This window comes from Schistocerca gregaria, chromosome X (genome assembly GCF_023897955.1).
Source record: "Schistocerca gregaria isolate iqSchGreg1 chromosome X, iqSchGreg1.2, whole genome shotgun sequence".
Classification (NCBI taxonomy): Eukaryota; Metazoa; Arthropoda; class Insecta; order Orthoptera; family Acrididae; genus Schistocerca; species Schistocerca gregaria.
The window spans coordinates 365,741,542-365,767,416 of NC_064931.1; the positions used below are offsets into that span (position 1 = coordinate 365,741,542).

At 42.4% G+C, this 25,875-nt stretch overlaps 1 protein-coding gene across 6 annotated transcripts in view; it reads left to right on the plus strand.

Annotated features, from left to right (window-relative positions):
- The window catches only part of LOC126299600 (syntaxin-binding protein 5), a 901,795-nt gene that overhangs the window by 560,888 nt on the left and 315,032 nt on the right, over positions 1-25,875 (plus strand). For all 6 annotated transcript variants that reach the window (XR_007552829.1, XM_049991623.1, XM_049991624.1 and 3 more), the window contains exon 6: positions 17,467-17,674. Coding sequence is in view for 5 of the 6 variants with exons in the window: in XM_049991623.1 (XP_049847580.1) it covers positions 17,467-17,674 (208 nt within the window). In the remaining variant the exon portion in view is untranslated. The remainder of the gene's footprint in view (positions 1-17,466; positions 17,675-25,875) is intronic.

Genomic DNA, 25,875 nt, shown 5'->3' on the forward strand with positions numbered 1-25,875 from the left:
ATGGCTGCGGTTACCCTTGACGCGGCATCTCAGGCAGGAGCGCCTGCGATGGTGTACTCAACGACTAACCTGGGTGCACGAATGGCAAAAGTCATTTTTTCGGATGAATCCAGGTTCTGTTTACAGCATCGTGATGGCCGCATCCGTGTTTGGCGACATCTCGGTGAACGCACATTGGAAATGTGTATTTAACAGTGAACGTTACATTTCAGATGTTACGACCCGTGGCTCTAACCTTCATTCGATCCCTGCGAAACCCTACATTTCGGCACGATAATGCACGACCACATGTTGCACGTCCTGTACGGGCCTTTCTGGATACAGATTAGATTAGATTAATACTTGTTCCATAGATCATGAATACGACACTTCGTAATGATGTGGAACGTGTCAGGTTAATAAAAGATGTCTGTACAAGAAATTACATTACATAAAATATTGCATGACACTAATGATTAAGTTTTTTTTTTTACTTTATATCTAAAAATTCAGCCAATGAGTAGAAGGAGTTGTCATCTAGAAATTCTTTTAATTTATTTTTAAATGTTAGTTGGCTATCTGTCAGGCTTTTGATGCTGTTTGGGAGGTGCCCAAAGATTTTTGTGGCAGCATAATTTACCCCTTTCTGTGCCAAAGTCAGATTTAACCCTGCATAGTGAAGATCCTTTCTCCTGGTGTTATAGGTATGCACACTGCTATTACTTTTGAATTGGGTTGGATTATTATCAACAAATTTCATAAGGGAATATATATACTGTGAGGTTACTGTGAGGATCCCTAGATCCTTAAATAGATGTCTGACCGTGGGTGGGCTCCAGCAATTATTCTGATTACACATTTTTGTGCAATGAATACTTTTCTACTCAACGATGAATTACCCCAGAATATGATGCCATACGAAAGCAGTGAATGAAAGTAGGCATAGTAAGCTAATTTACTGAGATTCCTATCACCAAAATTTGCAATAACCCTAATAGCATACGTAGCTGAACTCAGACGTTTCAGCAGACCATCAATGTGTTGCTTCCAGTTTAACCTCTCATCAATGGACACACCTAAAATTTTTGAAAATGTTCGATTGCTGCTCTGGCCAGCACATTCTTCAGATCTCTCACCAACTGAAAACGTCTGGTCAATTATGGACGAGCAACTGGCTCGTCACAATACGCCAGTCACTACTCTTGATGAACTGTGGTATCGCGTTGAAGCTGCATGGGCAGCTGTACCTGTACACGCCACCCAAGCTCTGTTTGACTCAATGCCCAGGCGTATCAAGGCCGTTATTACGGCCAGAGGTGGTTGTTCTGGGTACTGATTTCTCTGGATCTATTCAGCCAAATTGCGTAAAAATGTAATCACATGTCAGGTCTAGTATAATATATTTGTCCAATGAATACCCGTTTATCATCTGCATATCTTCTTGGTGTAGTAATTTTAATGGCCAGTAGTGTACATGATTAAATTAGTAGGTGGTTAGGGGATAAACAGTGCGAAAAATTGGTGCGGTGAGCTGCTGCATCTGAAAGCAACAATCCTTGTAAACCCGGCTGGACATGATGCGAACTAAACTTTGATTACAGACACAGGGACGTCATTCCGTACTGTTTCAACTCCATGCCAAAGCTCATAAATCATATTGCCTGCCGATTAATGCAGTGCCAGCCTATCGGGCAACTACGCCCTGATATTTTCAATACTGGTCAAGGCAACAACAATCTGTATAGAGGTAGGTCAGGACAGCAAGGGCAACATGCGGTGTTGAATTATCTTTTTCAAATATGTCATAAAGACTTTCAAGATTTGGTAAATGCATCGGCCCTATATTTTGTACGTCTTGCTTTCCAAATTACCTGCTGCGCTACCGGAGGTGATAGTGTTGTGTGATGGCGAATGCAATTAAGAGCCTCCACACGCGGACGTCTCCACCGTGACATTGTATGCGGAACCAAGACTCGTTGCTGCCACTCTTTTGCCCAGTGATGGCGCACCTCTCTCTGCGCCGTCAAGGGATGTAGCAACAGTGGCTGTAGTGCTGACAGTCCATGGTGCTCAAAGGGTTATACGTTCGGCATGGATTGTTTCGCTGCAAACAGGCCATATCCGTACTCAAGTTACGTCAGCTTTCTGGACGATAATACACGGCTGAGCAAACATTATCCATCTATTACCCCATCGATTCCATATTTGCATTACAGTCGTAGGATCATGACCAACATGCGCAGTAATATCACAGAACAACAAACCGCTGTCTTGGTAAACCGAGATTTTGCCACACTACGAGCTGGTAGAGGTTTTTCCTTCTTACACGATGCATAACACGAACTTCTCACAAACAAAAAACATTCAGTTGCGAGTTATGAGTCGGAATTACCATGCCTAATCTTTCCTTATATGCAGGATGTAGATAGCGTTACTCCTATTTAGTTTGTGTGAATACGCCGAAATGCTAATTATTTCCCCATCCAAACATGTAGTACTGTCCATTCCAATCTGACGACTATTCCAATTCTGAAGGCCAGCAATCTACTTACGAAAAATTATTCAACAATCACTGGTTAACATGGATGCCAGTCAATAAAGATTTTGAAACTCCAGTTGGCCTACATGTTCGCGTGTAAATACTATTACAAGAGATTTATATTCATGAATGCAAAATTACAACACTAAAACGTAGCCACACTCTGGAAGGATTCTACGGAACAGAAACGTCACATCAAAACAAAACCAAAATTGAAGAAATAGAGAAATAAGATTGGAAAATCCTTAGGAACATTTTCATACCAATTAATAGGGAAGGAATTTATATTAAGAGACCAACATGAGAAATATGAACTCATCGTATAAAAAATTGGTCATCCATTTAAGACCATTACAGACTTGAGAGCTGTAGATTGCTAGGACAGGTACCAGGCAGTCATGTTATCATGCAGTGCTGACATACGTCATGACAGTGAAGTGGTGTATGTATACCTGTCCATAGTAAACAATCAGTGCAGTAAGGCAGGTCGATATGGAGACGAAGCAACCTGCTGAAAGGAGCTTTTGTCTTTGGACATGACCCCATGACTACACTGTGAATGAAGTACCCAATTAGCTGATGATGTATATTGGTAGGCTGTCCAACATGTCTACAAGGAATGGAGACCACTGTCAGCCATGTGACAGCATAAGAACACATCCGAACACTAGTGGAGCCAAGTGCATTTTGGGCCGCTGATTTATGACCCTTATGCAAACAGACACCATCTGTCACTTCCAAGATCACCACCTTCCTCCCAGACACTTTCAAAGTTACCTCTCCATTCCCATCTCAAAGATTTTAGAGTGAGTTATAAATGGAAAGAAATTCAAAAGACCATTGTCCTATTTGTTGGTGCAGACATTTATCGTAATGGATATGATTTCTAACCTACCTTGCGATAATACCTGTACTATAATTTATGACCCAGAGTGGCTTCTAGATACTTGAACTTATCTTAATGGCTGTAATTTGTGAGCCAAAAATAACGTCACATCACACATGTCTGCTCCGCCTCCAGTGTCATCTCACCACCACTTGCTGCCATAATCAGTCATCATGGCTGTCACACTCTCTCTACAAGCCCAGTTGCGCCACTGAGTGTGAGTGATGATGTGCCTGTCCACTATGGAATGCATGACTCTCACACACTGTGAGGCACGGGGAGCTGCAGTCAGCCCACATGGATAAAGACGCAAGTCCCCCACCTACTCACCCAGCATCTACCATCGATCTCTGTATACCAGCAAGCTAATTGGCTGTTGTGTCCGACAAATTTGGCGTGGAATCTCATTGACTGGAGTGGAACTGTCTTCATTCATGAGTCCCTCTTTGAACTGAGCACTGATGATGAGCGAAGACGTTTCTGGAAACGCCCTGAACAGCGCTGAGCTATCAACCGGACTGTCGCCTGCCATACGACCTGGCAACCCCTTCATGGCAAGCCACTTAAGCAAAACAATACACACCGCACACACCGTGAGTTCGTGCTGCCAAACCCTACCTTGGCCAGCAGGGTTACCAGATCTCTCCCCAGTTGAGAATGTTTTGAGCATTATGGACAGGGCCCTCCAACCAGCTTGGCACGTTAGAGCGTCAAAATCCCAACTGAACACAATTTGACGCGATATCCCTCAGGAAGACGTCAAAGAACCCTATCAATCAACGCCAAGCGAAATAACTGCTTACATAAGGGACAGATGTGACTTGCTCAACATGTGAAATTTTCTCTTGAATAAATCGTGCAATTTTTCAGAAATTGTAATCATTTGTTTGTCTGTACATGTACGTCACATCTACCAATTTCCAACCCATGTGAATAATTACTTCGTTGTGTGTCATCGTTTCTTAGAGAGTAATTGCCTGTAAACTATGTGGAGAATGTTAATGCAGACTGTAATAAAGAAGATAATTATACAGAGATGTTACATTGAAGCAGGGGAAACTCCTTTTTCTCAATCCAGAACAATGTTGTCTACAATACCATCAAATACAAATGTTACATAGTTAACAGTGTTTGTTGGTACAAGTCCAATTTCACAGGTCATAAGAAGAAGAACCAATGTGTCTAACAGACCAGAACCATTACGTATTTGAACAAATATGTAGCACTACTGTTGTAACTTAGGTAATAGTCCTTTAGCAGTAGTAAAATACACGACTCACATATTGAAAATACGGGGTTAGCAGGTGTCAGTACGCATACAATGAATGAATATGCTGCCACACAGTGGTACCCATTAATTTAAATGATTTATTGGACCAGAGAGACATGCATAGTGATTTACAATTAGGTAACCATGGTATCAGATACTCTTACACATGCCTTCTGTACTAAAGAGAACGGTATCAAGTTGTGATTTCTAACTCGTTAGGGGTGCTAGGCGTATTTCCTAACTGAGCAAGGTGGCGCAGTGGTTATCACACTGTACAACAAAGATTCAAACCCACATCCGGCCATCCTGAGTTAGGTTTTCCACGATTTCCTTAAATCGCTTCAGGCAAATGCCAGTATTGTTCCTTTGAAAGGGCATGGCTGACTTCCTTCCCCATCCATCTCTAGTCCGAAGGGACCGATGACCTTGCTGTTTGGTGCTGTTCCACCAACCAACTGTTTCATATCAACAAACGGTATTTTCTGGTATGCTCTGCATGTTTCCACAGGGGTTATAAGAATACAATGATATGTATTCAGAAGCTGGAATAATTACATTTAAAGACCATTTGTTTCGCTAAGGTGGTTAACTTACAAATAAACTACATGGAACTCGATTACACACACACACACACACACACACACACACACACACACACTCTCTCTCTGGCGCTACTTACGATTTGGTAGCCAACTGGCAGAATTTATAAAGTGTCCTGACCAAAGAGAAAGTTAGTATTAAGCTATAATTTATAGCCATAGTGTTTGGCCCTACACAGAGAAACATTAATGGGGTTGAGAGAATTGATAAACACAAATCCTGCAGCTGACTGAGGTGGGATTGAATACTGGGATCTTCCAATCCATTGTCTAGCACTTCCTAGCATGGCTGTCTACACTGCTGTGGCTGGGAGCTGCTGTTAGCAACATACCTATGTGATTGTGTTCTGATGTGATAGAAATAATGTAGACCTGCCTACAGCTTTCATGGAACGATTGTCATGACATTATATTGTGAATATGGTGCACTGTAGTCACATATGTAGTACAAAATTTACTGTCACACTAGTGGCAAAGGTGTCTCTGTAGGCTTGCATCCAGAAGGGACAGACATACCAGAGTCAGATTGTGGTGGCAGCCTTTCATATATGCTTCAATGGATGTTGTGAAAGCCTTCCTAACCACAAGAGATCAGTGGATGCAAGTTGCATATCATAGTACAGAAGTCAAACAGATTTACAGGTTGGAAGTACTGTCCACCATGTTGTGAAGTTGTATGCAGGTGTTAAGCATCAGATATTCGGCGTAGTACTTTTAGCATGGTCAGAAGAAAGTTCTGTTGGTGTATGTACAATATTATGTATTTTAAACACTATTGGTAGTGCAAGTGTGAATTAGTTAGGTGTGTGCAGCTCTAAGGAGCTATAAGAACACTTTGACAGTCAGCCAGTGATCCATGAATGGGATCACAATAATCAAAAACGTTGCAAATAGATGGGGTTTGTGCGGTATATATCGCTTTATTGTGCAATGATGCATTATAGTTGTTAAGCTGCAAATTGAATGTCAGTTTAATACATACACACAGCTAAATTTCCTGCCTAAGATGGTGTTTCGGGACAGAGAATAATAGTGTATACATAAAACATGCCTTTGTTGCGTACTTTAATATGCAAAGTTTCTGTATGAAAATGACATTTAATTTTGAGATGAAACCACTTCAGTCTTTTTATATTGCACTGAAAAAAAATTGTATTTCAAAGTAAAGTGATTTGCTAACTCATCCATCATGTTCCACATATATTACCGTTCGTACTTACATCATATACAGTGATGCAATGCTAAGTAAAACGAGATGTTACTGGAACATAAGTTTTTCTGACAAAATAATTCGCTGTCACTATCTGCTGCAAATTTTCACTTCCTAATTACGGTAATATGTCTCAATAATAAGTGCACGTTTAGTTTATCCCACTAGTTGTTTAAATAACGTTATTGGGAGGGCTGTTACTGTCTAATTGTGCTGAAGAATGTATGAAACGCAGTACTGTGCAGCAGTACTCTAAAGGGGGTCTGATAAGTATACTGTAGTGTAGGCGATCTCTTTTACATGTGCATGTCACGCAGAGGCTCTAACTTAAAATTTGTTAAGTCGCGAGACTTTCTTCCATCTTCAGAACAAGATGTAAATAGTGGGCTTGTTTAGAAAATAAGCTTTTCTGTACTAACAGACATGATTTGCTTTTTTAAACGTGGTGAGCAATCTCAGTGATACACACTCCATAGTAATGTAAACTACTAATCGTATGTGTCTGAGTAGTTTTGATCAGATGTATATACAGAATGTGGAGAGCACATTGCTTGTGTGGAAAGAGCTGCACACATGTGCACTTCTTGAATAAGTTTCGTTATCAGTCTGGTGGCTACTGCCTCCCTATGGCGGCCCACATACTAATTCTAAGATAGAGGTCTATCTGTTCTCGCTGGTCCTGCTGAGTGGGTAGGTAACTAGGAGATTTGTGTGTTTATGTATGTGGGCTGATTGTAGCTCCCTGAGCCTCACACTGTGTGGGAGTCATTCATTCCACAGTGGGTGGTCACATCATCACTCACACTCGGTTGAGTAACTGGGCTTGTACAGTGAGTGCGACAGCCATGATGAGTAGTTATGGCAACGAGCAATGGTGAGACGACACTGGGAGGCTGAGTGCCACGGCGCAGACTGGTGCAGTTGAAACTTGTTTGAATTTACACACGTTTCCACACATCCGCTGTAATGTCGAAGTGTTTGACTTAACCTGAGCAGCCATGTATGACTGTGACGTCATTTTTGGGTCATAAATTACAGCCATTAAAATAAGGACAAACATCTGGCAGCCACTTTGAGTCATAAATAGTAGTACAGTAATTATAAGAAGGTAGGTTATGAATCACACCGAAGCGCCAAAGAAACTGGTATAGCCATGCGTATTTAAATGCAGAGATACGTAAACAGGCCGAATACGGCGCTGAGGTCGGCAATGCGTATATAAGACAACAAGTGTCTGGCGCAGTTGTTATTGAATCCAGTAAAACATCAAATCTCTGACATCGCTGTGGCTGGAAAAAGATCCTGCGAGAATGGGACCAATGATGACTGAAGAGACACCTTCAATGTGACAAAAGTGCAACGCTTCCACAAATTGCTGCATATTTCAATGCTGGGTCATCAAGAAGTGTCAGTGTGTGAACCATTCATCAAAACATCATCGATATGCGCTTTGGAGCCGAAGGTCCGCTCGTGTACTCTTGATGACTGCACAACACAAAGCTTTACACCTAGCCTGGGCCCGATAACACCGACATTGGACAATTGATGACTGCAAACATGTTGCCGGGTCATACAACTCTTGTTTCAGATTGTATCTAGTGAATGGACATGTAAGGGTATGAATCCATGGACTCTGCATGTCAGCAGGGGACTGTTCAAGCTGATGGAGGCTCTGTAATGGTGTGGAGCGTGTGCAGTTGGGGTGATATGGGACCCGTGATACGTCTAGGTACGTCTCTGACAGATGACATGTACGTAAGGATCCTGTCTGATCACCTGCTTCCATTCATGTCCATTGTGAATTCCGACAGACTTAGGCAATTCCAGCAGGACAATGCGACACCTATTGCGCAGGCCACCAACCTCCCCAGACATGAACATTATTAACCATATCTGGTATGCCTTGGAACGTGCTGTTCAGTAGAGATCACCACCCCCTCGTACTCTTACGGATTTATGGTCAAGGCTGCAGTATTCATGATGTCAATTCCCTTCAGCACTACTTCAGAAATTAGTAGAGTCCATGCCATGTTGTGTTGCGGCAATTCTGCGTGCTTGCGGGGGTCCTGCGTGATATTAGGCTCGTGTGCCAGTTTCATTGGCTTCACCAACCAATAGGACAATAGTCTTTTGAATTTATTGTAATTTGTAGCTCATCCTAACGGCCTTGAGAAAGGAATGGGGTCTTCTTTAAAGTCACTGGTGGAGTTTGTTTATCGAACGAAAGTGGACTGGAGAAGTGTCATGTCTTGTCTATGAATTACAGTTTCAAACACAACAATAATTGCTTCTGTCTTTGAATGTAGGTGCACCTTAACCAGTTGCCAAGTGAACATTGAGGAAGGAAGTGGAGAAAATGGACATTAGGGGTGGTGTAGCGCGAGAAAGGCTATTGCCCCATAAAACTACAACTTTTCATTGAGCTAAATAACACACAGAATGGATAATAGCTGAGTGGAAGCGTCATAACGATTAGACAAGTGGTGTTTTTCCGTCTTTTTCAAATGGTGTCAAGAGCACTGATGACCCAATGAGGCGTTTAACCCGCGGTGTGTGGTGGGAGTAGGTCAGACAGTTGTTGGTTTTATGATGTTTTGTGAGACTTTTTAGTTCCATGACTAAGCTCCACTCATTGAGATTTCTGTGAGGATAAACCAAGGTGTTTATTTCATATTCCTCGTTGGCTTACTGTTGCTGTTTCTTCTAAATCTTCATGATGATTATTCTGTAGAGACTGCTGTGTTTCAAGACGAAAACAACCGCGTACACAAGGCTCCACACACATCTTCCTGATTTGACGAGGATTCGGGCACCCCATAGCAACTCGACTGACCAGCAAAAGCGTCTGATTTTAATCGGACAGAAAATGTCTGGCATTGTATGGAGGAGAAAGGGAAATGTAGCGACCAACATGTCGCAATCCTGAAGAAACTTGTGAACCCCCTTCCACAACGTACCGAGACCATTATCAAAGCGAGAATAGGTGTAATTTGATATTGGCGTGATGTCTACTGGGGATGAATATTTTTTGCCATGTGTTCTGACACACACTTGGACAGAATCGTAGATACATTCAGGAACAGACGAATCAAATTTCAGCTGTAGGTAGGATAAAAATTAAGTGGATAAAGAAATAGCAGATGACCTTCAACAGGTAGGCATGAAAATAGGTTAAATGAAAGGACGGTAAAAATTCAGCTCTAATAGTAATAAACACTAATTTGATACCAGAAGACCAAAGAAGAAAACAGAAGCTTTGTGGACAGAAGAGCGAACATACGAAGAGATTGCACGTAGAATAATAATAATAATAATAATAATAATAATAATAATAATAATATGTGCCTTATTATCTTTCTACATTTCAATAATAATGTGAAGAAGATGATCATCCTTATATATCGCTTTCACAGCTTCCTAGAGTTTTTCTCTAGGGGCCATATTATAAGTTGTTGCTATATCTACAAAGGCAATGTGTATCTCCTTCGGTACTGCTGTAAATTTTTGCCTCGGCTGTTGTAAAATAAAGATGCGATCTCTACAGGATGTGTCTGAACCCTCTTTCGTCTTCTTCAGTATGGTGGACAACTTATGGCTTATTTTTTTCATACAGTTAGTCTCTTCTGTATTCGACTTCTTGAGAAATGGAAGCCATATCTGAACCTATTAATGTCGCAAAAGGGCTGTGACAAGGCTACAATACCCACAAGGCGGATCACAACTCTTTTGTCAGTACATGCTTGGCCTACACGGGACCCAACCCTTGTAGTGCTACTTCCCTTTCTGTGCTGCAGATCCATCCTTCTACTATTCCTTTTTGCCCTCTGCCTTTCCTTTCGATGGTCGTCTTCATGCCAACCATATGTGGATCTCTCTCTTCTGGCACTTTACACACCTTTTCATCCTAAACTATAGGGCGCCATTTTTAGGTTTGACCTACAATTAGTCTTCCAAATTTTACAGATTTGCAGGTAAGGTCGCCCAGCGTGGTGTGTATTCCACCGATGTGCTTTTTTTTTGTCTTTACACTCTTTCTATCTGGCAATGGCAATGGATCCAAACGGTAGCCATCCTGTGTGTGTGTGTGTGTGTGTGTGTGTGTGTGTGTGTGTGTGTGTGTGTGTGTACCGATGTGCTTTTTTTTTGTCTTTACACTCTTTCTATCTGGCAATGGCAATGGATCCAAACGGTAGCCACCATCCTGTGTGTGTGTGTGTGTGTGTGTGTGTGTGTGTGTGTGTGTGTGTGTGTGTGTGTGTGTGTGTGTGTGAGAGAGAGAGAGAGAGAGAGAGAGAGAGATATTTTTGCCTGAGCTGGAAACTCAATAAATATCCCTGGCAGTATGTGCCCATTATGGCTGGGGCGTGGAGACTCTGGTCAATGGATTAATGGCCAGGTAGCCATTGCTGAGCATGTGTGGGATCCGTGGTGAGAGCTTCCATTTGGCGGGGGGGAGTGACACCATTGTGTTGTGGGTGACTCGCATCTGAAGCAAATTAAGCTTTCTTCTTTCTTCTGCTAATGGCTGCGTGGCCCAGCGGTCTCTTCTGAAGTAGAAGATTCTTACTATGTGGAGAGATATGGCCCTAAAATTTTGTTTCACAGGCTAAGAAACAAGAGGGGAAATAGTTGCCCCAATACTTAGATCACCCTAGGACCGACAAGAGTTCATTTTCATCTACAAAGGCATTATTCTTTGTTGAACACCTTGAGGACAGGTTTGGGGAAGCAGCGTGATCAAAAAATTAAAAGTGGTTCAGTTCTGACTAATACAACAACCCCTGTCCAGTCATGAGGACTGCTTCCTGTGACAACCTGGATGACATTCCTGTAACTATAGCCCACCATGACGGTGTCTGTATGGTACAGGATATCATCTTCTGTCACGACCTTCTGTTACAGACTAATTGAGCTACGAGCCAGTTTGGAGTAACAGGGTGTGCCTTTTGTCCATCATGTCCAGCTGGAACCAAAGGGCAAAAATGTTGCTACTGGGGCCTTCATCCTCGCCTTTGAAGGCGACTTGTTACCTGAAAACGTCAAGGTGATGGTGTATCAATGTAATGTGAAACTGTACGTACACCATCCCATGTAGTGCTTCAGATGCATGAAATTCAAACAGATGTCTTCGCTTTTGGAATGCTAGTCCCTTCTGTAGGGATTGTGGAAGTCAGTTGCGCAGAAACTTTCCTTGTGCCTCTCATCCTATCTGCGTCAACTATGGAAAGCACCATGCCCCTGTTCACTAACGTGTACAATCTTCCAAAAAGAAAAGAAAATCCAATAACGCAAAACATTTGACTGACTGACTTATGAAGAGCCCAAGAAGAAACATAATTATTTGAACCCTACATATGTGGTGGTGATATATGCTATTGCTATGACAGTGTCATCTTCTCTAGTAACAGTATTCTCCTCTCTGTGTCTTCTATGCTGCGTCCTCTCGGCTGCTCAACGAAACCTGTTACTTTCGTGGTTGTGGGCCCTCGCCCTACTGTTGCTTCTCCCACACCCACTTTGGCAGCCAGTGACTGAAGGAGCCACAGGTTGCTGGTCGTAGGACTTCACGTTCTTCCTCTGTCCATGAAACTGAGGCATGATGCGCCTCTTGGTCCCTTCATGTTCTTATGGGCTACCCATTACGTGATTCTCCAATGGAACTGTAGCAGTTTTCTTCCACCACCTGGCTGAGCTTAGACATCTCTTACGCATTTCGTCCCCTTTCTGCATGGCCTTCCAAGAAATGTGGTTACCAGCAATGTGGGGGCCTACACTCTGTGGCTATAAGGGCTACTTTAAGAATAGTGCTGACTATGAAAGTGTGTCGGGTGGAGTTTGCATGTAGACTCTGATCTCTATCTACAGCAAACATGGGCTATTCGAGATGTCTTTGGAAGCTGTGGCTGTTAGTGTGAGAACATCTGAGAATTTTAGCATGTATAATGTGCGTCTCCCTCCCAGTGTGAAGAAGTGTTTCACAACGCATTGTCTGTATCCATTCCTCAGCTCCACCCACCCTTCCTAATTTTGGGTGACTTCAATGTCCATAACCTTTCGCAGGATGGAACCATGACCACTGGTCTCAGCAAAGTTATCGACAACTAGCTCACAAAGCTCTATCCTTGTCTTCTGAATACTGGTGCCCTCTCATACACTTACTTCTGGCATATGGCTCTTATTCACTCGTCGATTGTTCCATTTGCAGCCCAGGTCTTCTCCACTCCACCTGTTGAAGGGTCCACGATGACCTGTGTGACAGTGATTACTTCCTGATCATCCTGTCATTCCCTCAGAATCACTCACCTGGGTGTCAATCCAGATGAGCTGTAAACAATGCTGACCGAGATACCTTTACTTCAGCAACCAGCCATGTGAAGGTTTCGATGTGGCTGTCCATAGCACAACTGCTGCCATTCTATTGGCAGCCAATTGAGTAGTCCTCTATTCCTTGGGATCTCCCCATCGGAAGACAGTTCCTTGGTGGACATGCGAAACTGCCACGGCCATTAGAGATCACAGACCTGCTCTCCTACGCCATAAGTGACACCCATCTATGGAGCACCTAATCGCCTTTAAACTGCTCCATGCCCAGGTCTGCCACCTAATAGAGTGACAGAAGACAAGAATACTGCGAATAGTATGTTACTGCCCTGGGACCACATTTGGACACCTGTCTAAAAGCCTCTGTGTCTGAGAATTATCTGGATGCATTTCATGTCCTCAAACAGTGGAAGAGGCAGATTCACTCACCTTTCACTACACATCACCTGGAGCCATGTAATACTTCATCCAGTTCGTGGAACTCCTCAGAGTCCTGGGTTTTTACTGTGACATGGTTCCAGGGCCAGATCGCATCCACAGCCAAATGCTCAGTCACCTATTGATGGATTGCCAATGTCAACTGTATCTGGAGCGAGGGTGAGTTCCCACGAAGGGGCAAGAAAGTATGATCGTCCCAGTGTTGAAACTGGGTAAACACTCCCTTGATATGGACAGCTATCGTTCACTCGCCCAGTTAATCTTAACTAACGTGAACTGTTGGGTGTGTTGGTACCTCGAGTCTCAGGGCCTTTTGGCTTCGTCCCAGGGTGGTTTTCGCCAAGGCCATTCTACCACTGACAATTTGGTCTGCCATGAGTCTGCTATCCTGGATGGCTTTTTCCTGCAGACAACACCTTATCGCTGTCTTCTTCAATTTACAAAGGGCTTAAGACACCACATGGCTTCATTACATGGTCATTACCTTACCTGAGTGGGGTCTTTGGGGTCTGCTCCCGATTTTTGTCCAGAACACCATTCTTTCTGGGTTGAGGCTGCCCAGTGCCCCCTCCCCCATATACAAGAGAATGGGGTCCCACAGTGCTCTATATTGAGTGTGCCACTTGTTCTAGTGACTACAGCTGCTGATGATGATTGCTTTTACTGTAGCGCCTCAACTGTGGATTTTTCTGAACGCTGACTGCAGGATGCCAGATGAAAGGCACAGTCCTAGGCTCTCACCCAAGGCATTTGTTTTTCGGCACCCAATACATGCGTCATGCGTTTCTGACGCCATCGTACTTTCTATACACAAACATAATTCTATTTCGATGATCATTTGTTCAGTGTGGTGGAGTCTTACTGCTTTTGGGATTGGTCTTCAGAGCCCAGTTGATGGCCGGCCGCTGTGGATGAGCGATTCCAGGCGCCTCACTCTTGACCCGCGCGGCTACTACGGTGTCAGGTTCGAATCCTGCCTCGGGCATGGATGTATGTGTTGTCCTTCGGTTAGTTAGTAGTTCTAAGTCTAGGGGACTGATGTCCTCAGATGTTAAGTCCCATAGTGCTTAGAGTCATTTGAACCCATTTGATATGGCTTCCCTATCTTAAACAGCTTGAGCGAAAGTGCTGGTCACACATTAATGTTCCCCGCTTCCTGAGTAACACCGGCTGGTACGGAGATTGCTTACACTTCTGCAGCTTTGCAAAGCTTTGATCCTATCCATTCTTGAGCATGGGAGTCTTGCACATGTCTCGCATCATCTTCGGCATTGTGGGTGCTGGACCTTGTCACCTCCCCCTTCCTAATTCGCCTATTGGACTACGATATAATTGACTCTGGTCGCGTATGCGTAATGAAATTTTATAGTGGGTGCGACTCTCGTTACTGCAGGAAAAAATACCGGTTAGTAGTAGGAAAGTGTACAACAGACCATTCTGAAGGAAGAATCTATTCTAAGCCTAATCTAAATACTGATGATAATTTTGAAATGGGTAAAGTATAGTGCAATCTCTCGCGAACCACGATAGGGGGAAAAGGGTACCACGTAATATTTAATACAAAAAAGACTGGTTAGCTAAAAAGAGATAATTGGCTCTGAGCATTATGGGACTTAACATCTATGGCCATCATTCCCCTAGAACTTAGAACTACTTAAACCTAACTAACCTAAGGACATCGCACACATCCATGCCCCAGGCAGGATTTGAACCTGCGACCGTAGCGGTCGCGCGGTTCCAGACTGAACCGCCGAGAACCGCTCGGCCACACCAGCCGGCAAAGAGATAATTAAACGTTCGTCAGCACGCTAGGGCAATGAATCTCCATAATCTTAAGAAATTTAAGCAAATAATCACTGGCGTGGCAGCATAAGGTTGTCACGCTTTCCCACAACATAACAGTTCATGAAAAAAATAAATGAATCAGCAAGCACTGAGTTTGGACTTACTTATTCTGAAATACTAAATTTTGAAAGTGAAGTTAAATGAAGTTACTGGTTAAATAAATGCAACTAAAACTCTGTTGTGTAAAAAATGACTTTCTGTAACATACGTGTAACGTAATGCAAAATTAAGAAAAGGCAAGCAATTTACTTTCGATTGTTAAAAGATTAAATTGAATTTACTTGAAGCAAATAACAATAATAAAAGCCAGCAGACGTCACTCGCTAAGCTAAATACAGAATAAATGACATTATGCACTCTTAATTTGTGCTGTATCTTTAGTTATTAGTTTTGCCAGTGAAATTGTACGTTACTGTAAGTGAATGAAGTTAATACTAAAATTTTCAAATTAGTTAAGGCTCTGTTATGAAGTACATGAATGAACTGAGGCAGAAAATTTAGGCTGAAACTGGTCTATATTGAGTGTGCCACTTGTTCTAGTGACTACAGCTGTGGGTTCTGCAGTGTCACCATCCTCGTATGCTGATGATGACTGCTTTTACTGTAGCGCCTCAACTGTGGATTTTGCTGAACGCTGACTGCAGGGTGCCAGATGAAAGGCACAGTCCTAGACTCTCACCCGAGGCTATTGATTTCGGCACCCAAGACATGCGTTATACGTTTATGTCGCCATCGTACTTTCCATACACAAACAGAATTCTACTTCTTTGATCATCTGTTCAGTGTAGTGGAGTCTTACTGTTTTTGGGATTGATCTTCAACAAACAAAACTGGCAGTAAATAGTTAACCAATTTTCGTATTCTTACGACACTTAGTGATTGGATGGAAAGGGACCCAGCTTGGCAATAATGTCTGAGGACAATGACAACACAGGTGCCCTAAAAGTTTAAACTATTGCATGTTACTATAGAAGTTAGTCATACTTTGTCAAAGAAATCCCACTGGGTAATGCCTCTACCAGGGTTCTACGATGCTGTAGCTGTGCAGACGACGATTAATGTAGCCGACGGCAATGCTGAGCTGCCGTTCTGTTGCTGCTGGATGAGAGCCCCGAGTCGACTCCAGAGCCACGGACCGTTATTGAACAGACAATAGTTAGAACCTCAGCTTCCTCCGCCTCTCCACCACTACCGTGCTCTCAATATTTGCGTGTTAACGAACTAGGTGTGCATACACTGGCGCGATCATAACTGCACACCTCGTCTGCGGGAACGCCCGCACTCTTTTCTGTTCGTACCGCGACAGACTCTCCATACGCGTAGATAAGCAACGGCGCAGCTACTGCCGTTTGGTGGTTGCTATCGATACATTCAAATAATGCTCCCTTGGCTATTACCCAGAAGTTTACATTATAATAAATAGACTATTACATCCATTAATCTGTAGTTTCTGTAATAAAGCTTACATATTTAGAATCAGAACTACATTACCAGCTATCAATGGATATTAAACAGCGAAAAAATTTGGATGATGCAGGAGATATTTTATCTGCATTTTCGGTGTTACAACCTGATACACCATTGTTGGGTCCTATGGGAGACAAGTACTCTTTGAACTAGCCCTGCGACCATTCTACTTGCAGAGGCAGGTCCGCCCATTATGGATCAGGCGTCAACAACTGGTGCTCAGCAATGCGATACGCATTTGCTGCTTCTCTGAGCATCTGAACAATCATTTTCATTTTTCTGGCAGGGAATTCTACCTTCCCCAACAGAAGCCCAAGACTTGAGTCATGATCGCAGTTCGCATACTTAATTTCGCCCTTACAATTGGAGTTGACTGATAAGCCCCTGATCACTGGAGATATGCGGAAGAGATCTCGAGATCCCAACGTGCATGAATAATATTCTGATTTTATTCCAGTTGTTTAAACGTTAGGAATATATGATACATAACTAATTCAATCCTACCACAAATCGAAAACAAACCTTACTAATTTCGTATTTAGAACTAGGTGTACCCTCCGTCGTGGAATTAAGCAGTTGACGGATATATAAGTAAGGTTGATATCGTATTTAAGCTATTATGGAATTTTCATTCTTCAGACCGAACAGACTGGTATAACATACACTTGCACCCCACCTCCTCCTCCCCCCCCCCCCCCCCCCCCCCTCGTCCCGTCTCTCTCTCTGTGCGTGTGCGTAATCACGCAGCTACATTTTCTCGGTGCTGCAACCTGTATCATCGTAGGTTATTTTTCCGTCTTTTAACCGATTAAACTTCTGTACTAGGTTAACAGCTGATAATGTTTAAATATGTTTGTAGAACATTTCCTTTCCCATTTATAAGGTATTAATTTTTACTTGTTACTTCCACAGCTTTTGATAGGCTTTGAATCGGGCCAGATAGTCCTGTGGGACTTACGGACGAGGACAGCAGATATACGGTGTCAGACTTCGGAGCCACTGAAGTCAATTACGTGGCACCATGAAGGAAAACAATTCATGTGCAGCCATACGGATGGTTCACTCACCACTTGGGCAACGAGGCAAGCACCGAAACCAGTCAGTGTTTCACAACCGCACGGTAAGTAATTGTAGCGCTATTACAGTGATCTCCACGAAATTAGACAGGTCAGAGTCATCTCACCTACTTAAGCGATGCCAGTTAGTGATAATCTCGAATGTCCGTAATGATACAGAAAATTTAGATATATCTATTGTTCGGACAAGAATATCATAGATTCCTTTCTAAATGAAGATTTTTGTCAGTTGTTCCGAAAAAAGGTCTAACGTTTCAAGAAATTCTCAAGAAGAGACTGATGACCTCAGCAGTTAAGTCCCATAGTGCTCAGAGCCATTAGAGCCTCTCAAGAAGAACATATATATATTTTTACTTCAGCGTGTCGAAAAAGCAACAAACACTAACATATTTCGACTGAAGAGAAGTATGTACATAAACAAAGTTTATAGATACATGGGATATACATTTTATCGTGAGAACGTAAAAGTATTCGGAGGTAAGAAATACAATACCGCAAGAAATGTGAAACTGTTTCGTATATGTAAGGAAAACGTTGTCGCCGACAAATGTACGTTCTGTTGGGCTCCGTTGAAGCTTTCAGCGAGAAAGTTGCTATGAAAATTACAAAATTAGTTTGGAAAATCTGAAAATCACTTTATCTTTGAAAGCTGTCTGTCTGCGGGAGATTCCGTGCGTTGCTGCACGCGAGGGTTTGCAGCTTGCCGCCAGGTTTCATGTTCTTTGGCTCGCCTTAATGGTACCGACAATAGTTCCTAGTTCTCGAAAATATTGTATTTGCAGCTCTTACACTCATCATCACTGCAGAATACCACCAAAATACCGATGTACGCTATACGAAAGTACCAGTTTATACTTCCAAGGCAACATTTCCCTTGGAGTCGTGCCGTATAGATTTGTTCATACAGTTTTACGAAACACAAGTGTGTATCGTGGAGTGTAGTCTATAATTCGCAGTACCTTCTTGTGTACGGCCTGCAGGCGATGATGATGTGTTACAGTTACTCATCCCCCGACAGGAGTAGCATATGTCATCAGCGGTGTAATGACGTTCCTGTACATGGACCTAGCTACTCCACTATTCAGAGTGCTTTCCGGTTAAGCATGGGATAGAGCTGTTTGAGCACCATCGTGATCGGTTGGTGATGTGCATGTGGTGACCCTCCACTCCACCCCAGTTAGTTTCCGGGCCAGCCGGACACCAGACTTTACTATGGCTTATCTCGCGCTTACATTAAGCTGTGATCTTGCAATGTTAATCACTTAGATATGTTACCTAGACAAAATTAATACCGAAATTTCCGTACCATGGCTATGACTACGTACTGGACGTATATATAGAGTTATTTGTTCTAGTATTGACGTTTGTGCAGATGTTTGTCTATGAGGGAACAGAACTACTACTTGTTTGTCGACGTTTATTACAACACGTCATTTTTCAAGCCACGGCTCAACAGTTCTTAGTGTAGTCTGTAATACTGAGTTAATATGTGGCAGTTTCTCTGGATGTCGTTAAAGTAGTACTTAAAAACCAGTAGTTAAAGTGTACAGAATAATATAGCCAAGTATCAAGGACCTATGTACTCAAATTGTTGAGGTAGGTTATATGCAAATTACTTTCACATCAGCTGCACTTGAACATCTTTATCCAAAATGGTACTGGCTTATTTCTCTTCCCATGAGTGCCAGTAAAGGGTGGAGCAGGGACATTAAGACTCAAGCTGCTATAATAATGCCACAAGTTCTACATCTTTTGTCTCACCACAGAAATGAGTGACAAAGAGCCATGACTAACAGACAGTTGTCACATTCCAAAATTAGACATCACAGCTTCGAAAAAGCAATAGGACAGAAGTTTACTGTTTCTAGTACTAATCAGATTACATCTCCATTAATACTTTCCAAACTATTGTGATGTGCATGGCAGAGGACACTTCTTCGCTGTAGCACGTTTTGGGGTTTCTTACCATTCCATTCGTGCATAGTGTGCGAACTATGACCGCTTAAATGCGCCTACGCACAGTGTAATTAGTCGAATCTTGGCTTCGTGGGTCCTATAGCAACGAAATGTAGGGGTTGTAATACACTGACGGAAAAAAATCCCAACACCAAAAAATAATTAATATAAGTTAGGAAATTTCGGTAGTAAATTTATCTAGATAACATATTTAAGTGATTAACATTGCAAGATCACAGCTTAATGTAAGCGCGAGATAAGCCATTGCAAATGTGAAATGCTCGTCACTACTAACGGATTTAACCACCAGAATGTTGAATGCAAGCAAGCAGACTTGGATACACTGTGTTGTACAGGTGCCCGATGTCAGTTTATGGGATGGAGTTTCATGCATGTTGCACATGGTCAGTCAATTTAAGAACAGTTAATGCTGTTTATGGATGACGCTGGAGTAGTTGTGCGATGATGTTCCATATGTGCTCGATTACACACTTCTGGTGATCGAGCAAGCCAAGGTAAAACGTCGACACATTGTAGAACATGTTGGGTCACAGTAGCAGTATGTGGGCAAGCGTTATCCTGTAGGAAAATACCCTTTGGAATGTTGTTCATGAATGGCAGCACAACAGATCAAATCGCCAAACCGACGTACAGATTTGCAGTGAGGATGCGTGGGATAACGACGAGAGTGATCCTGCTGTCTTACGAAATCCCACGCCGGAGCATAACTCCAGGTGTAGGTCCAGTGTGTGGAGCACACAGAAAGGATTGTTGCAGGCACGCAACTGGCCTCTTCCTAGCCAACACACGGCCATTATGGCACCGAGGCAGTACCAGATTTCATCAGAAAACACGACAGACCTCCACTCTGCCCTCCAGTGTGTTCTCGCTTGACACCACTGAAGTCTCAAATTGCGGTGGTTTGGGGATAGTGGAATGCACGCTACAGGGCGTCTGGCTCGTAGTTGTCCTTGAAGTAATTGATTTTTAACAGTTAGGTGTGTCACTGTGGTGCCAACTGCTGCTCAAGTTGCTGCTGCAGATGCAGTAGGATGCTACAGAGCCCCACGCCGCACATGATGGTCTCAGTTATCCATAGTACCACGCGGCCGTCCGGAGCCCGATCTCCTTGCGATCGTACATTCTCGTGACCACAGCTGCCAGTAATCATGTAGGGGGCTACATCCTGCCAAGTCTTTCTGCAGTATCTCAGAAGGAACATCCAGCTTCTCATAGCTCTACTGCACGACCTCCTCCAAACACAGTGAGTTGCTGATAATGTCGTCTTTGTCGCCTTAAAGGCATTCTTGACTAACATCAACTCACCACGTCTGATCTCAAAAGTAACTAACGATCATGATCGGTACAGCTTGTGTATAAAGCAAACCTAATTTAAATCATCACAGTGGCGCAACAAGCGCCACTCTTATGCCACTGGCCCGAAATTTTAACAGACATCGTCTTTCAGATGTAGAAACACGCCTACAACCTTCAGTTTATGTCGCACAACTCCTCCTTGGTGCTGTGATTTTTTTTTCGGCACTGTATATTCCTAGACTTCTCACTTTGCTCTGTGTCTTGAAACTTCGTAAATAAGCTCTGGTGAGAGAGCTGGCGTTTGTTTTCAAGCGTCTTCCAGTTCAGGTTTATCATCGTTTCCATGATACTGTCCTATGGACAAACACACAGGTATCAAATTGTACTGCCCTTATTTTTACACATTCAAAGTCTCCTGTTAGTTCCATTTCGTAGTTTAGTTGGTTTTGGTCTTCTGTGGATCGCATCCACGGCAGCTCTCCATGAAAATCAGCAGGTTAACAAATAAGATACATTTTCTCTGTTGAAATGTGGCTGCATGCTGGTCGTACCTGCATTTTTTGTTGTAATCTTAATATACAACAAAATTAGATAAATGTAAGCGACCACGTGCATACTCTGTTCTCAGAAATGCATCTATGGAGCAGTAGATGTCAGATAAAAATGATTTTAGTTTTTTTTTTAAAAAACTGTCATTATCTCCGAAGACCTTAAATCCACAAGGGAGGTGGTGAAGTATTTTTGTGACTACATACTTCTTTCCTTTCTATGCAAGACTAGAGTGAATTTGCTCTTTCTGGGCAAGACTAGGGTGAATTTGCTGGTAGTGGAGGCCTTGTTGAATGTTTATAAATGCTCCTATAACTTCAAAATTGCGCTGTACTCTTCACTAAAAACTTCATAAGAGAGTAAATGTATATAGAGGCTGTTGTTAGTGTGCCTACATGTTGCTCTACATCTACATGGAAACTCTGCAAATCACACTTAAGTGTCTGGCGGAGGTTTCATCGAACCACCTTCACATTAACACTCTATTATTCCATTCTCGAATAGCGCGTGGAAAAAACGAACGCACATATCTTTCCGTGCGAGCTCTGACTTATGTTATTTCATTATGATGATTGTTTCTCGCTATCTAGTTCGGCGTCAACGAAATATTATCGCAATCGGAGGAGAAAACAGGTGACTGAAATTTCGTGAGAAGACCCCGCCGCCACGAGAAACGCAATTGTTTTAATGATGTCCTTTCCAAATCCTGTATAATTTCCGTGACACTCTCTCCTCTATTTTTCGATAATACAAAAAGTGCTGCTCTTCTTTGGACTTTCTCGATGTGCTCCGCTAATCCTATTTGGTAAGGATACCACATCGCGCAGCAGTACTCCAAAAGAGGACGGACAAACGTAGTGCAGCCTGTCCCTTTAGCAGATCTGTTACATTTTCTGAGTGTTCTGCCAATAGAATGCAATCTTTGGCTCGTCTCCCCCACAACATTTTGTGTGTGTCCTTTCCAGTTTAAGTTGTTCGTAACTGTAATTCTTACTTACTTAGTTGAATTCACGGCCTGTAGATCTGATTGATTTTGCCGTGTAACCGAAGTTCAACGGATTCCTTTCAGCACTCATATGAATGACCTCGCACTTTTCGTTAATTAGGATCGGTTGCCGATCTTCGCATAATACAGATATCTTTTCTAAATTATTTTGCAGTTGGTTTTGATCTTCTGATGAATTCAACAGTCAATAAACGACAGTATTATCTGTAGACAACCTAAGACGGATGCTCAGATTGTCTTCTAAATCTTATACATAGATAAGGAACAGCAGATGGCATGTAACACTACCTTGCGGAAAGCTAAAAATCACTTCTGTTCTTACTTTATGGCTTTCTTTGAATTATTCTACGAACTGTGACCTCTCCAACAGGAAAGCACGAATCCAGTCTAATAACACACGATATTCTATAATCACGCAGTTTGATTACAAGTCGCTTGTGACGTATGGTGTCAAAGCTTTCCTGAAATCTAGGCATACGGAATCAGTGTTAAATCTCTTGTCAATAGCACTTAACACTTCGTGTGAGTAAAGAGCTAGGTGTGTTTCACAAGAACGATGTTTTCTAAATCCATGTTGACCGTGTATCAATAGACCGTACTCTTCGAGGTAATTCATAACGATCGAACACAATTTATGTTCCAAAAACTTGCTGCATATCGACGTTAGCGATGTAGTCTGTGACTTAGTGGACTGCTCTATTGCCTCTGTTGAATATTGGTGTGACCAGCGCAACGTAGCAGTCTTTGGGTACGGATCTTTCGTAGATAGAACGGTTGTATATGATTGTTAATTATGGAGCTATTGCATCAGCATACTCTCAAAGGAACCTAAATGGTATACGGTATGGATCGGAAGACTTGCTTTTATCAAGTTATTTAAATTGTTTCACTACTCCGAGGATATCTATCTCCAAGTTACTCATGTTGGCAGGTGTTCTTGAGTGAAATTCCGGAATATTTACTACGTATTCTTTGGTGAAGGAATTTCGGAGGCTTTGTTTAATAACACTGCTTTAGCAGCACTGGCATAGATAGTATTTCATTGAAGTCCGCACACAGTTTCGAGCTTCTGTAAAAGATCGCCCATCTGGGGGATTTTGCTTTCGTTTAAATTTGGAATGCCTTTTTTCGTTGTTTCTGCACCAGTGTTTTGACCTGTTTTGTGTAACTTGGGGAATCAGCTCCGTTGTTTGTTAATGTGGTATAAATATCCCAATTGCTGTCGACACTGTTTCTTTGAATTCAAGCCACAGCTGGTCTACACTCACATTGTTAATTTGGGGGAGTTGGAGAACTATTCTCAGGTAGGCGCCAAGCTAATTATTGTCTTTTTTGAATAGATATATTTTTCGACGATTTTACAGTTACGATATTCAGTCTCACTACGACAACCCCATGTTCACAGATCCCTGTATCTGTTTTTGATGCTCGTTATTAGCTCAGGATTATTTGTTGCTAGGTCAGCTGTGTTTTCACAACCGTTTACTGTTCGAGTAGGCTGGTGAACTACTTGCTCGAAATAATTTTCAGAGAATGCGTGAAGCACAATTTTGCATGATGCTTTATGCGTACCTCCAGATTTAAGGATGCATTTTCGCCAACATAGCGATGTTAAATTGAAGTCACCAACAACTATGATTATATGATTCAGGTATATGTTTGAAATTAGACAAGTTTTCTTTGAACCTTTCAGCAACTGTATCATTTGAGTCGCGAGGTCGGTAAAATGAACCAATTATTAATTCATTCAGGTTGCCAAGAATGACCCCTAACCATACTAACTCACAGGAACCATCCACTTCAATTTCGCTTCGAGATAAACTACTTCCAACAGTAACAAACACGTCGCCTCCAACAGCAAAGTAATTTTCTAATGATCTGATCACCGAAATGAGTAACCGGAGAATTGCATCAAAGTCATCATTTCAAGATCATCATGTTACTCCCCTGTGAAGTCGTCCCCGCCTACCACCACTCCCACTCCCTCGCGCATTGCGGGATCGTTCGTCGACGTTATCACGTTTTGTGCCAATGACGTGAAAGTTCAGCCCTTCGCCCCTAGAGCGGTTTTAATTTTTATAATTTGAATGCGTGAGCGCCGCTATCAGGAGCAGCAGCAGCAGCAGCAGCAGCAATGATCAGCTGGCGAGAAGTAGTCAAACTATTTGTTAATTTCTTTTGTTGTAATAATATGGTTATTGTTACAGTTTCGGCTTTTATATTAGGCCATTATCAAGTATCTCTTGCCAAATGTTGATACATAACATCAGGGCATATAGAAATTTTTTTATAGTGTAAGATAAGAGACAATGCTTACATATGTACAGTACCTGTGCAGAAATAATGTACATAGTAGGTTATGGTTTTAAGGACATATGACTAGCATGCCGGAACACTGCTCAATTCAAAGACTTATGATACAAGCCTTATTTCGATTCCATGGCCATTATCGAGCTACCTGCAAACATTTGGTGTTCTTAGTGCACATAGCTTTGTAACTAGCAACTTACTACCAGGACACATCGTTAATGCTGTCATTTCTAATACCTAGTTTTGCTGCGTATCGTAGGTGTAACTCACGAAATTTTAGATAGGTAATGTCTCAGCAATGGAATTTGTTGCTGGGGAATGTTTACTAAGAGCCATTTAACATTTGTCCTACGTTTGACAGTTAAGTCAACAATGATAGTAGTAAATTCTTTGCTAATATGTGCTGATATTGTCTTTGTCTGTAAATCTGTTTTATCCGTTATCATGATCCATAGTCCTGGTGCAGAATCTATACCTGTCATATATAACACTGCTCTTCGTGATGTTGTCAACTACGTGTTGTAATAAAGCTCGTGTTCCTGACGTCTGGCCTCTGTTCAGTGAAATTCCGAGATGTCAGCACATGATCAAATACGGAATATCATGTCAGATTTATGGCTGGAGTGAAGAGTTCGTGACAAATAGCATATTATCCTTAACGATGGGTACTAATTTCATTGGTTTCGGTACAATATTGGCTATTTTCAACGAAAAATTCAGTGTTGTCGGTAAAGTATTCGTAGAGTTCAGCACAGAATTGGCGTAAAAATTCAGTGATTTGTTATATGGGCCCCTCACCCTCACCCCTCCCCCCCCCCCCCCTTATCGCGCGCGCGCGCTCGCGTCTGTGTGTGTGTGTGTGTGTGTGTGTGTGTGTGTGTGTGTGTGTGTGTGGCAGCATAATTTACCCCTTTCTGTGCCAAAGTCAGATTTAACCCTGCATAGTGAAGATCATCCTTTCTCCTGGTGTTATAGGTATGCACACTGCTATTACTTTTGAACTGGGCTGGATTATTAACAACAAATTTCATAATTGAATATATATACTGTGAGGTTACTGTGAGGATCCCTAGATCCTTAAATAGATGTCTGCAAGATGACCGTGGG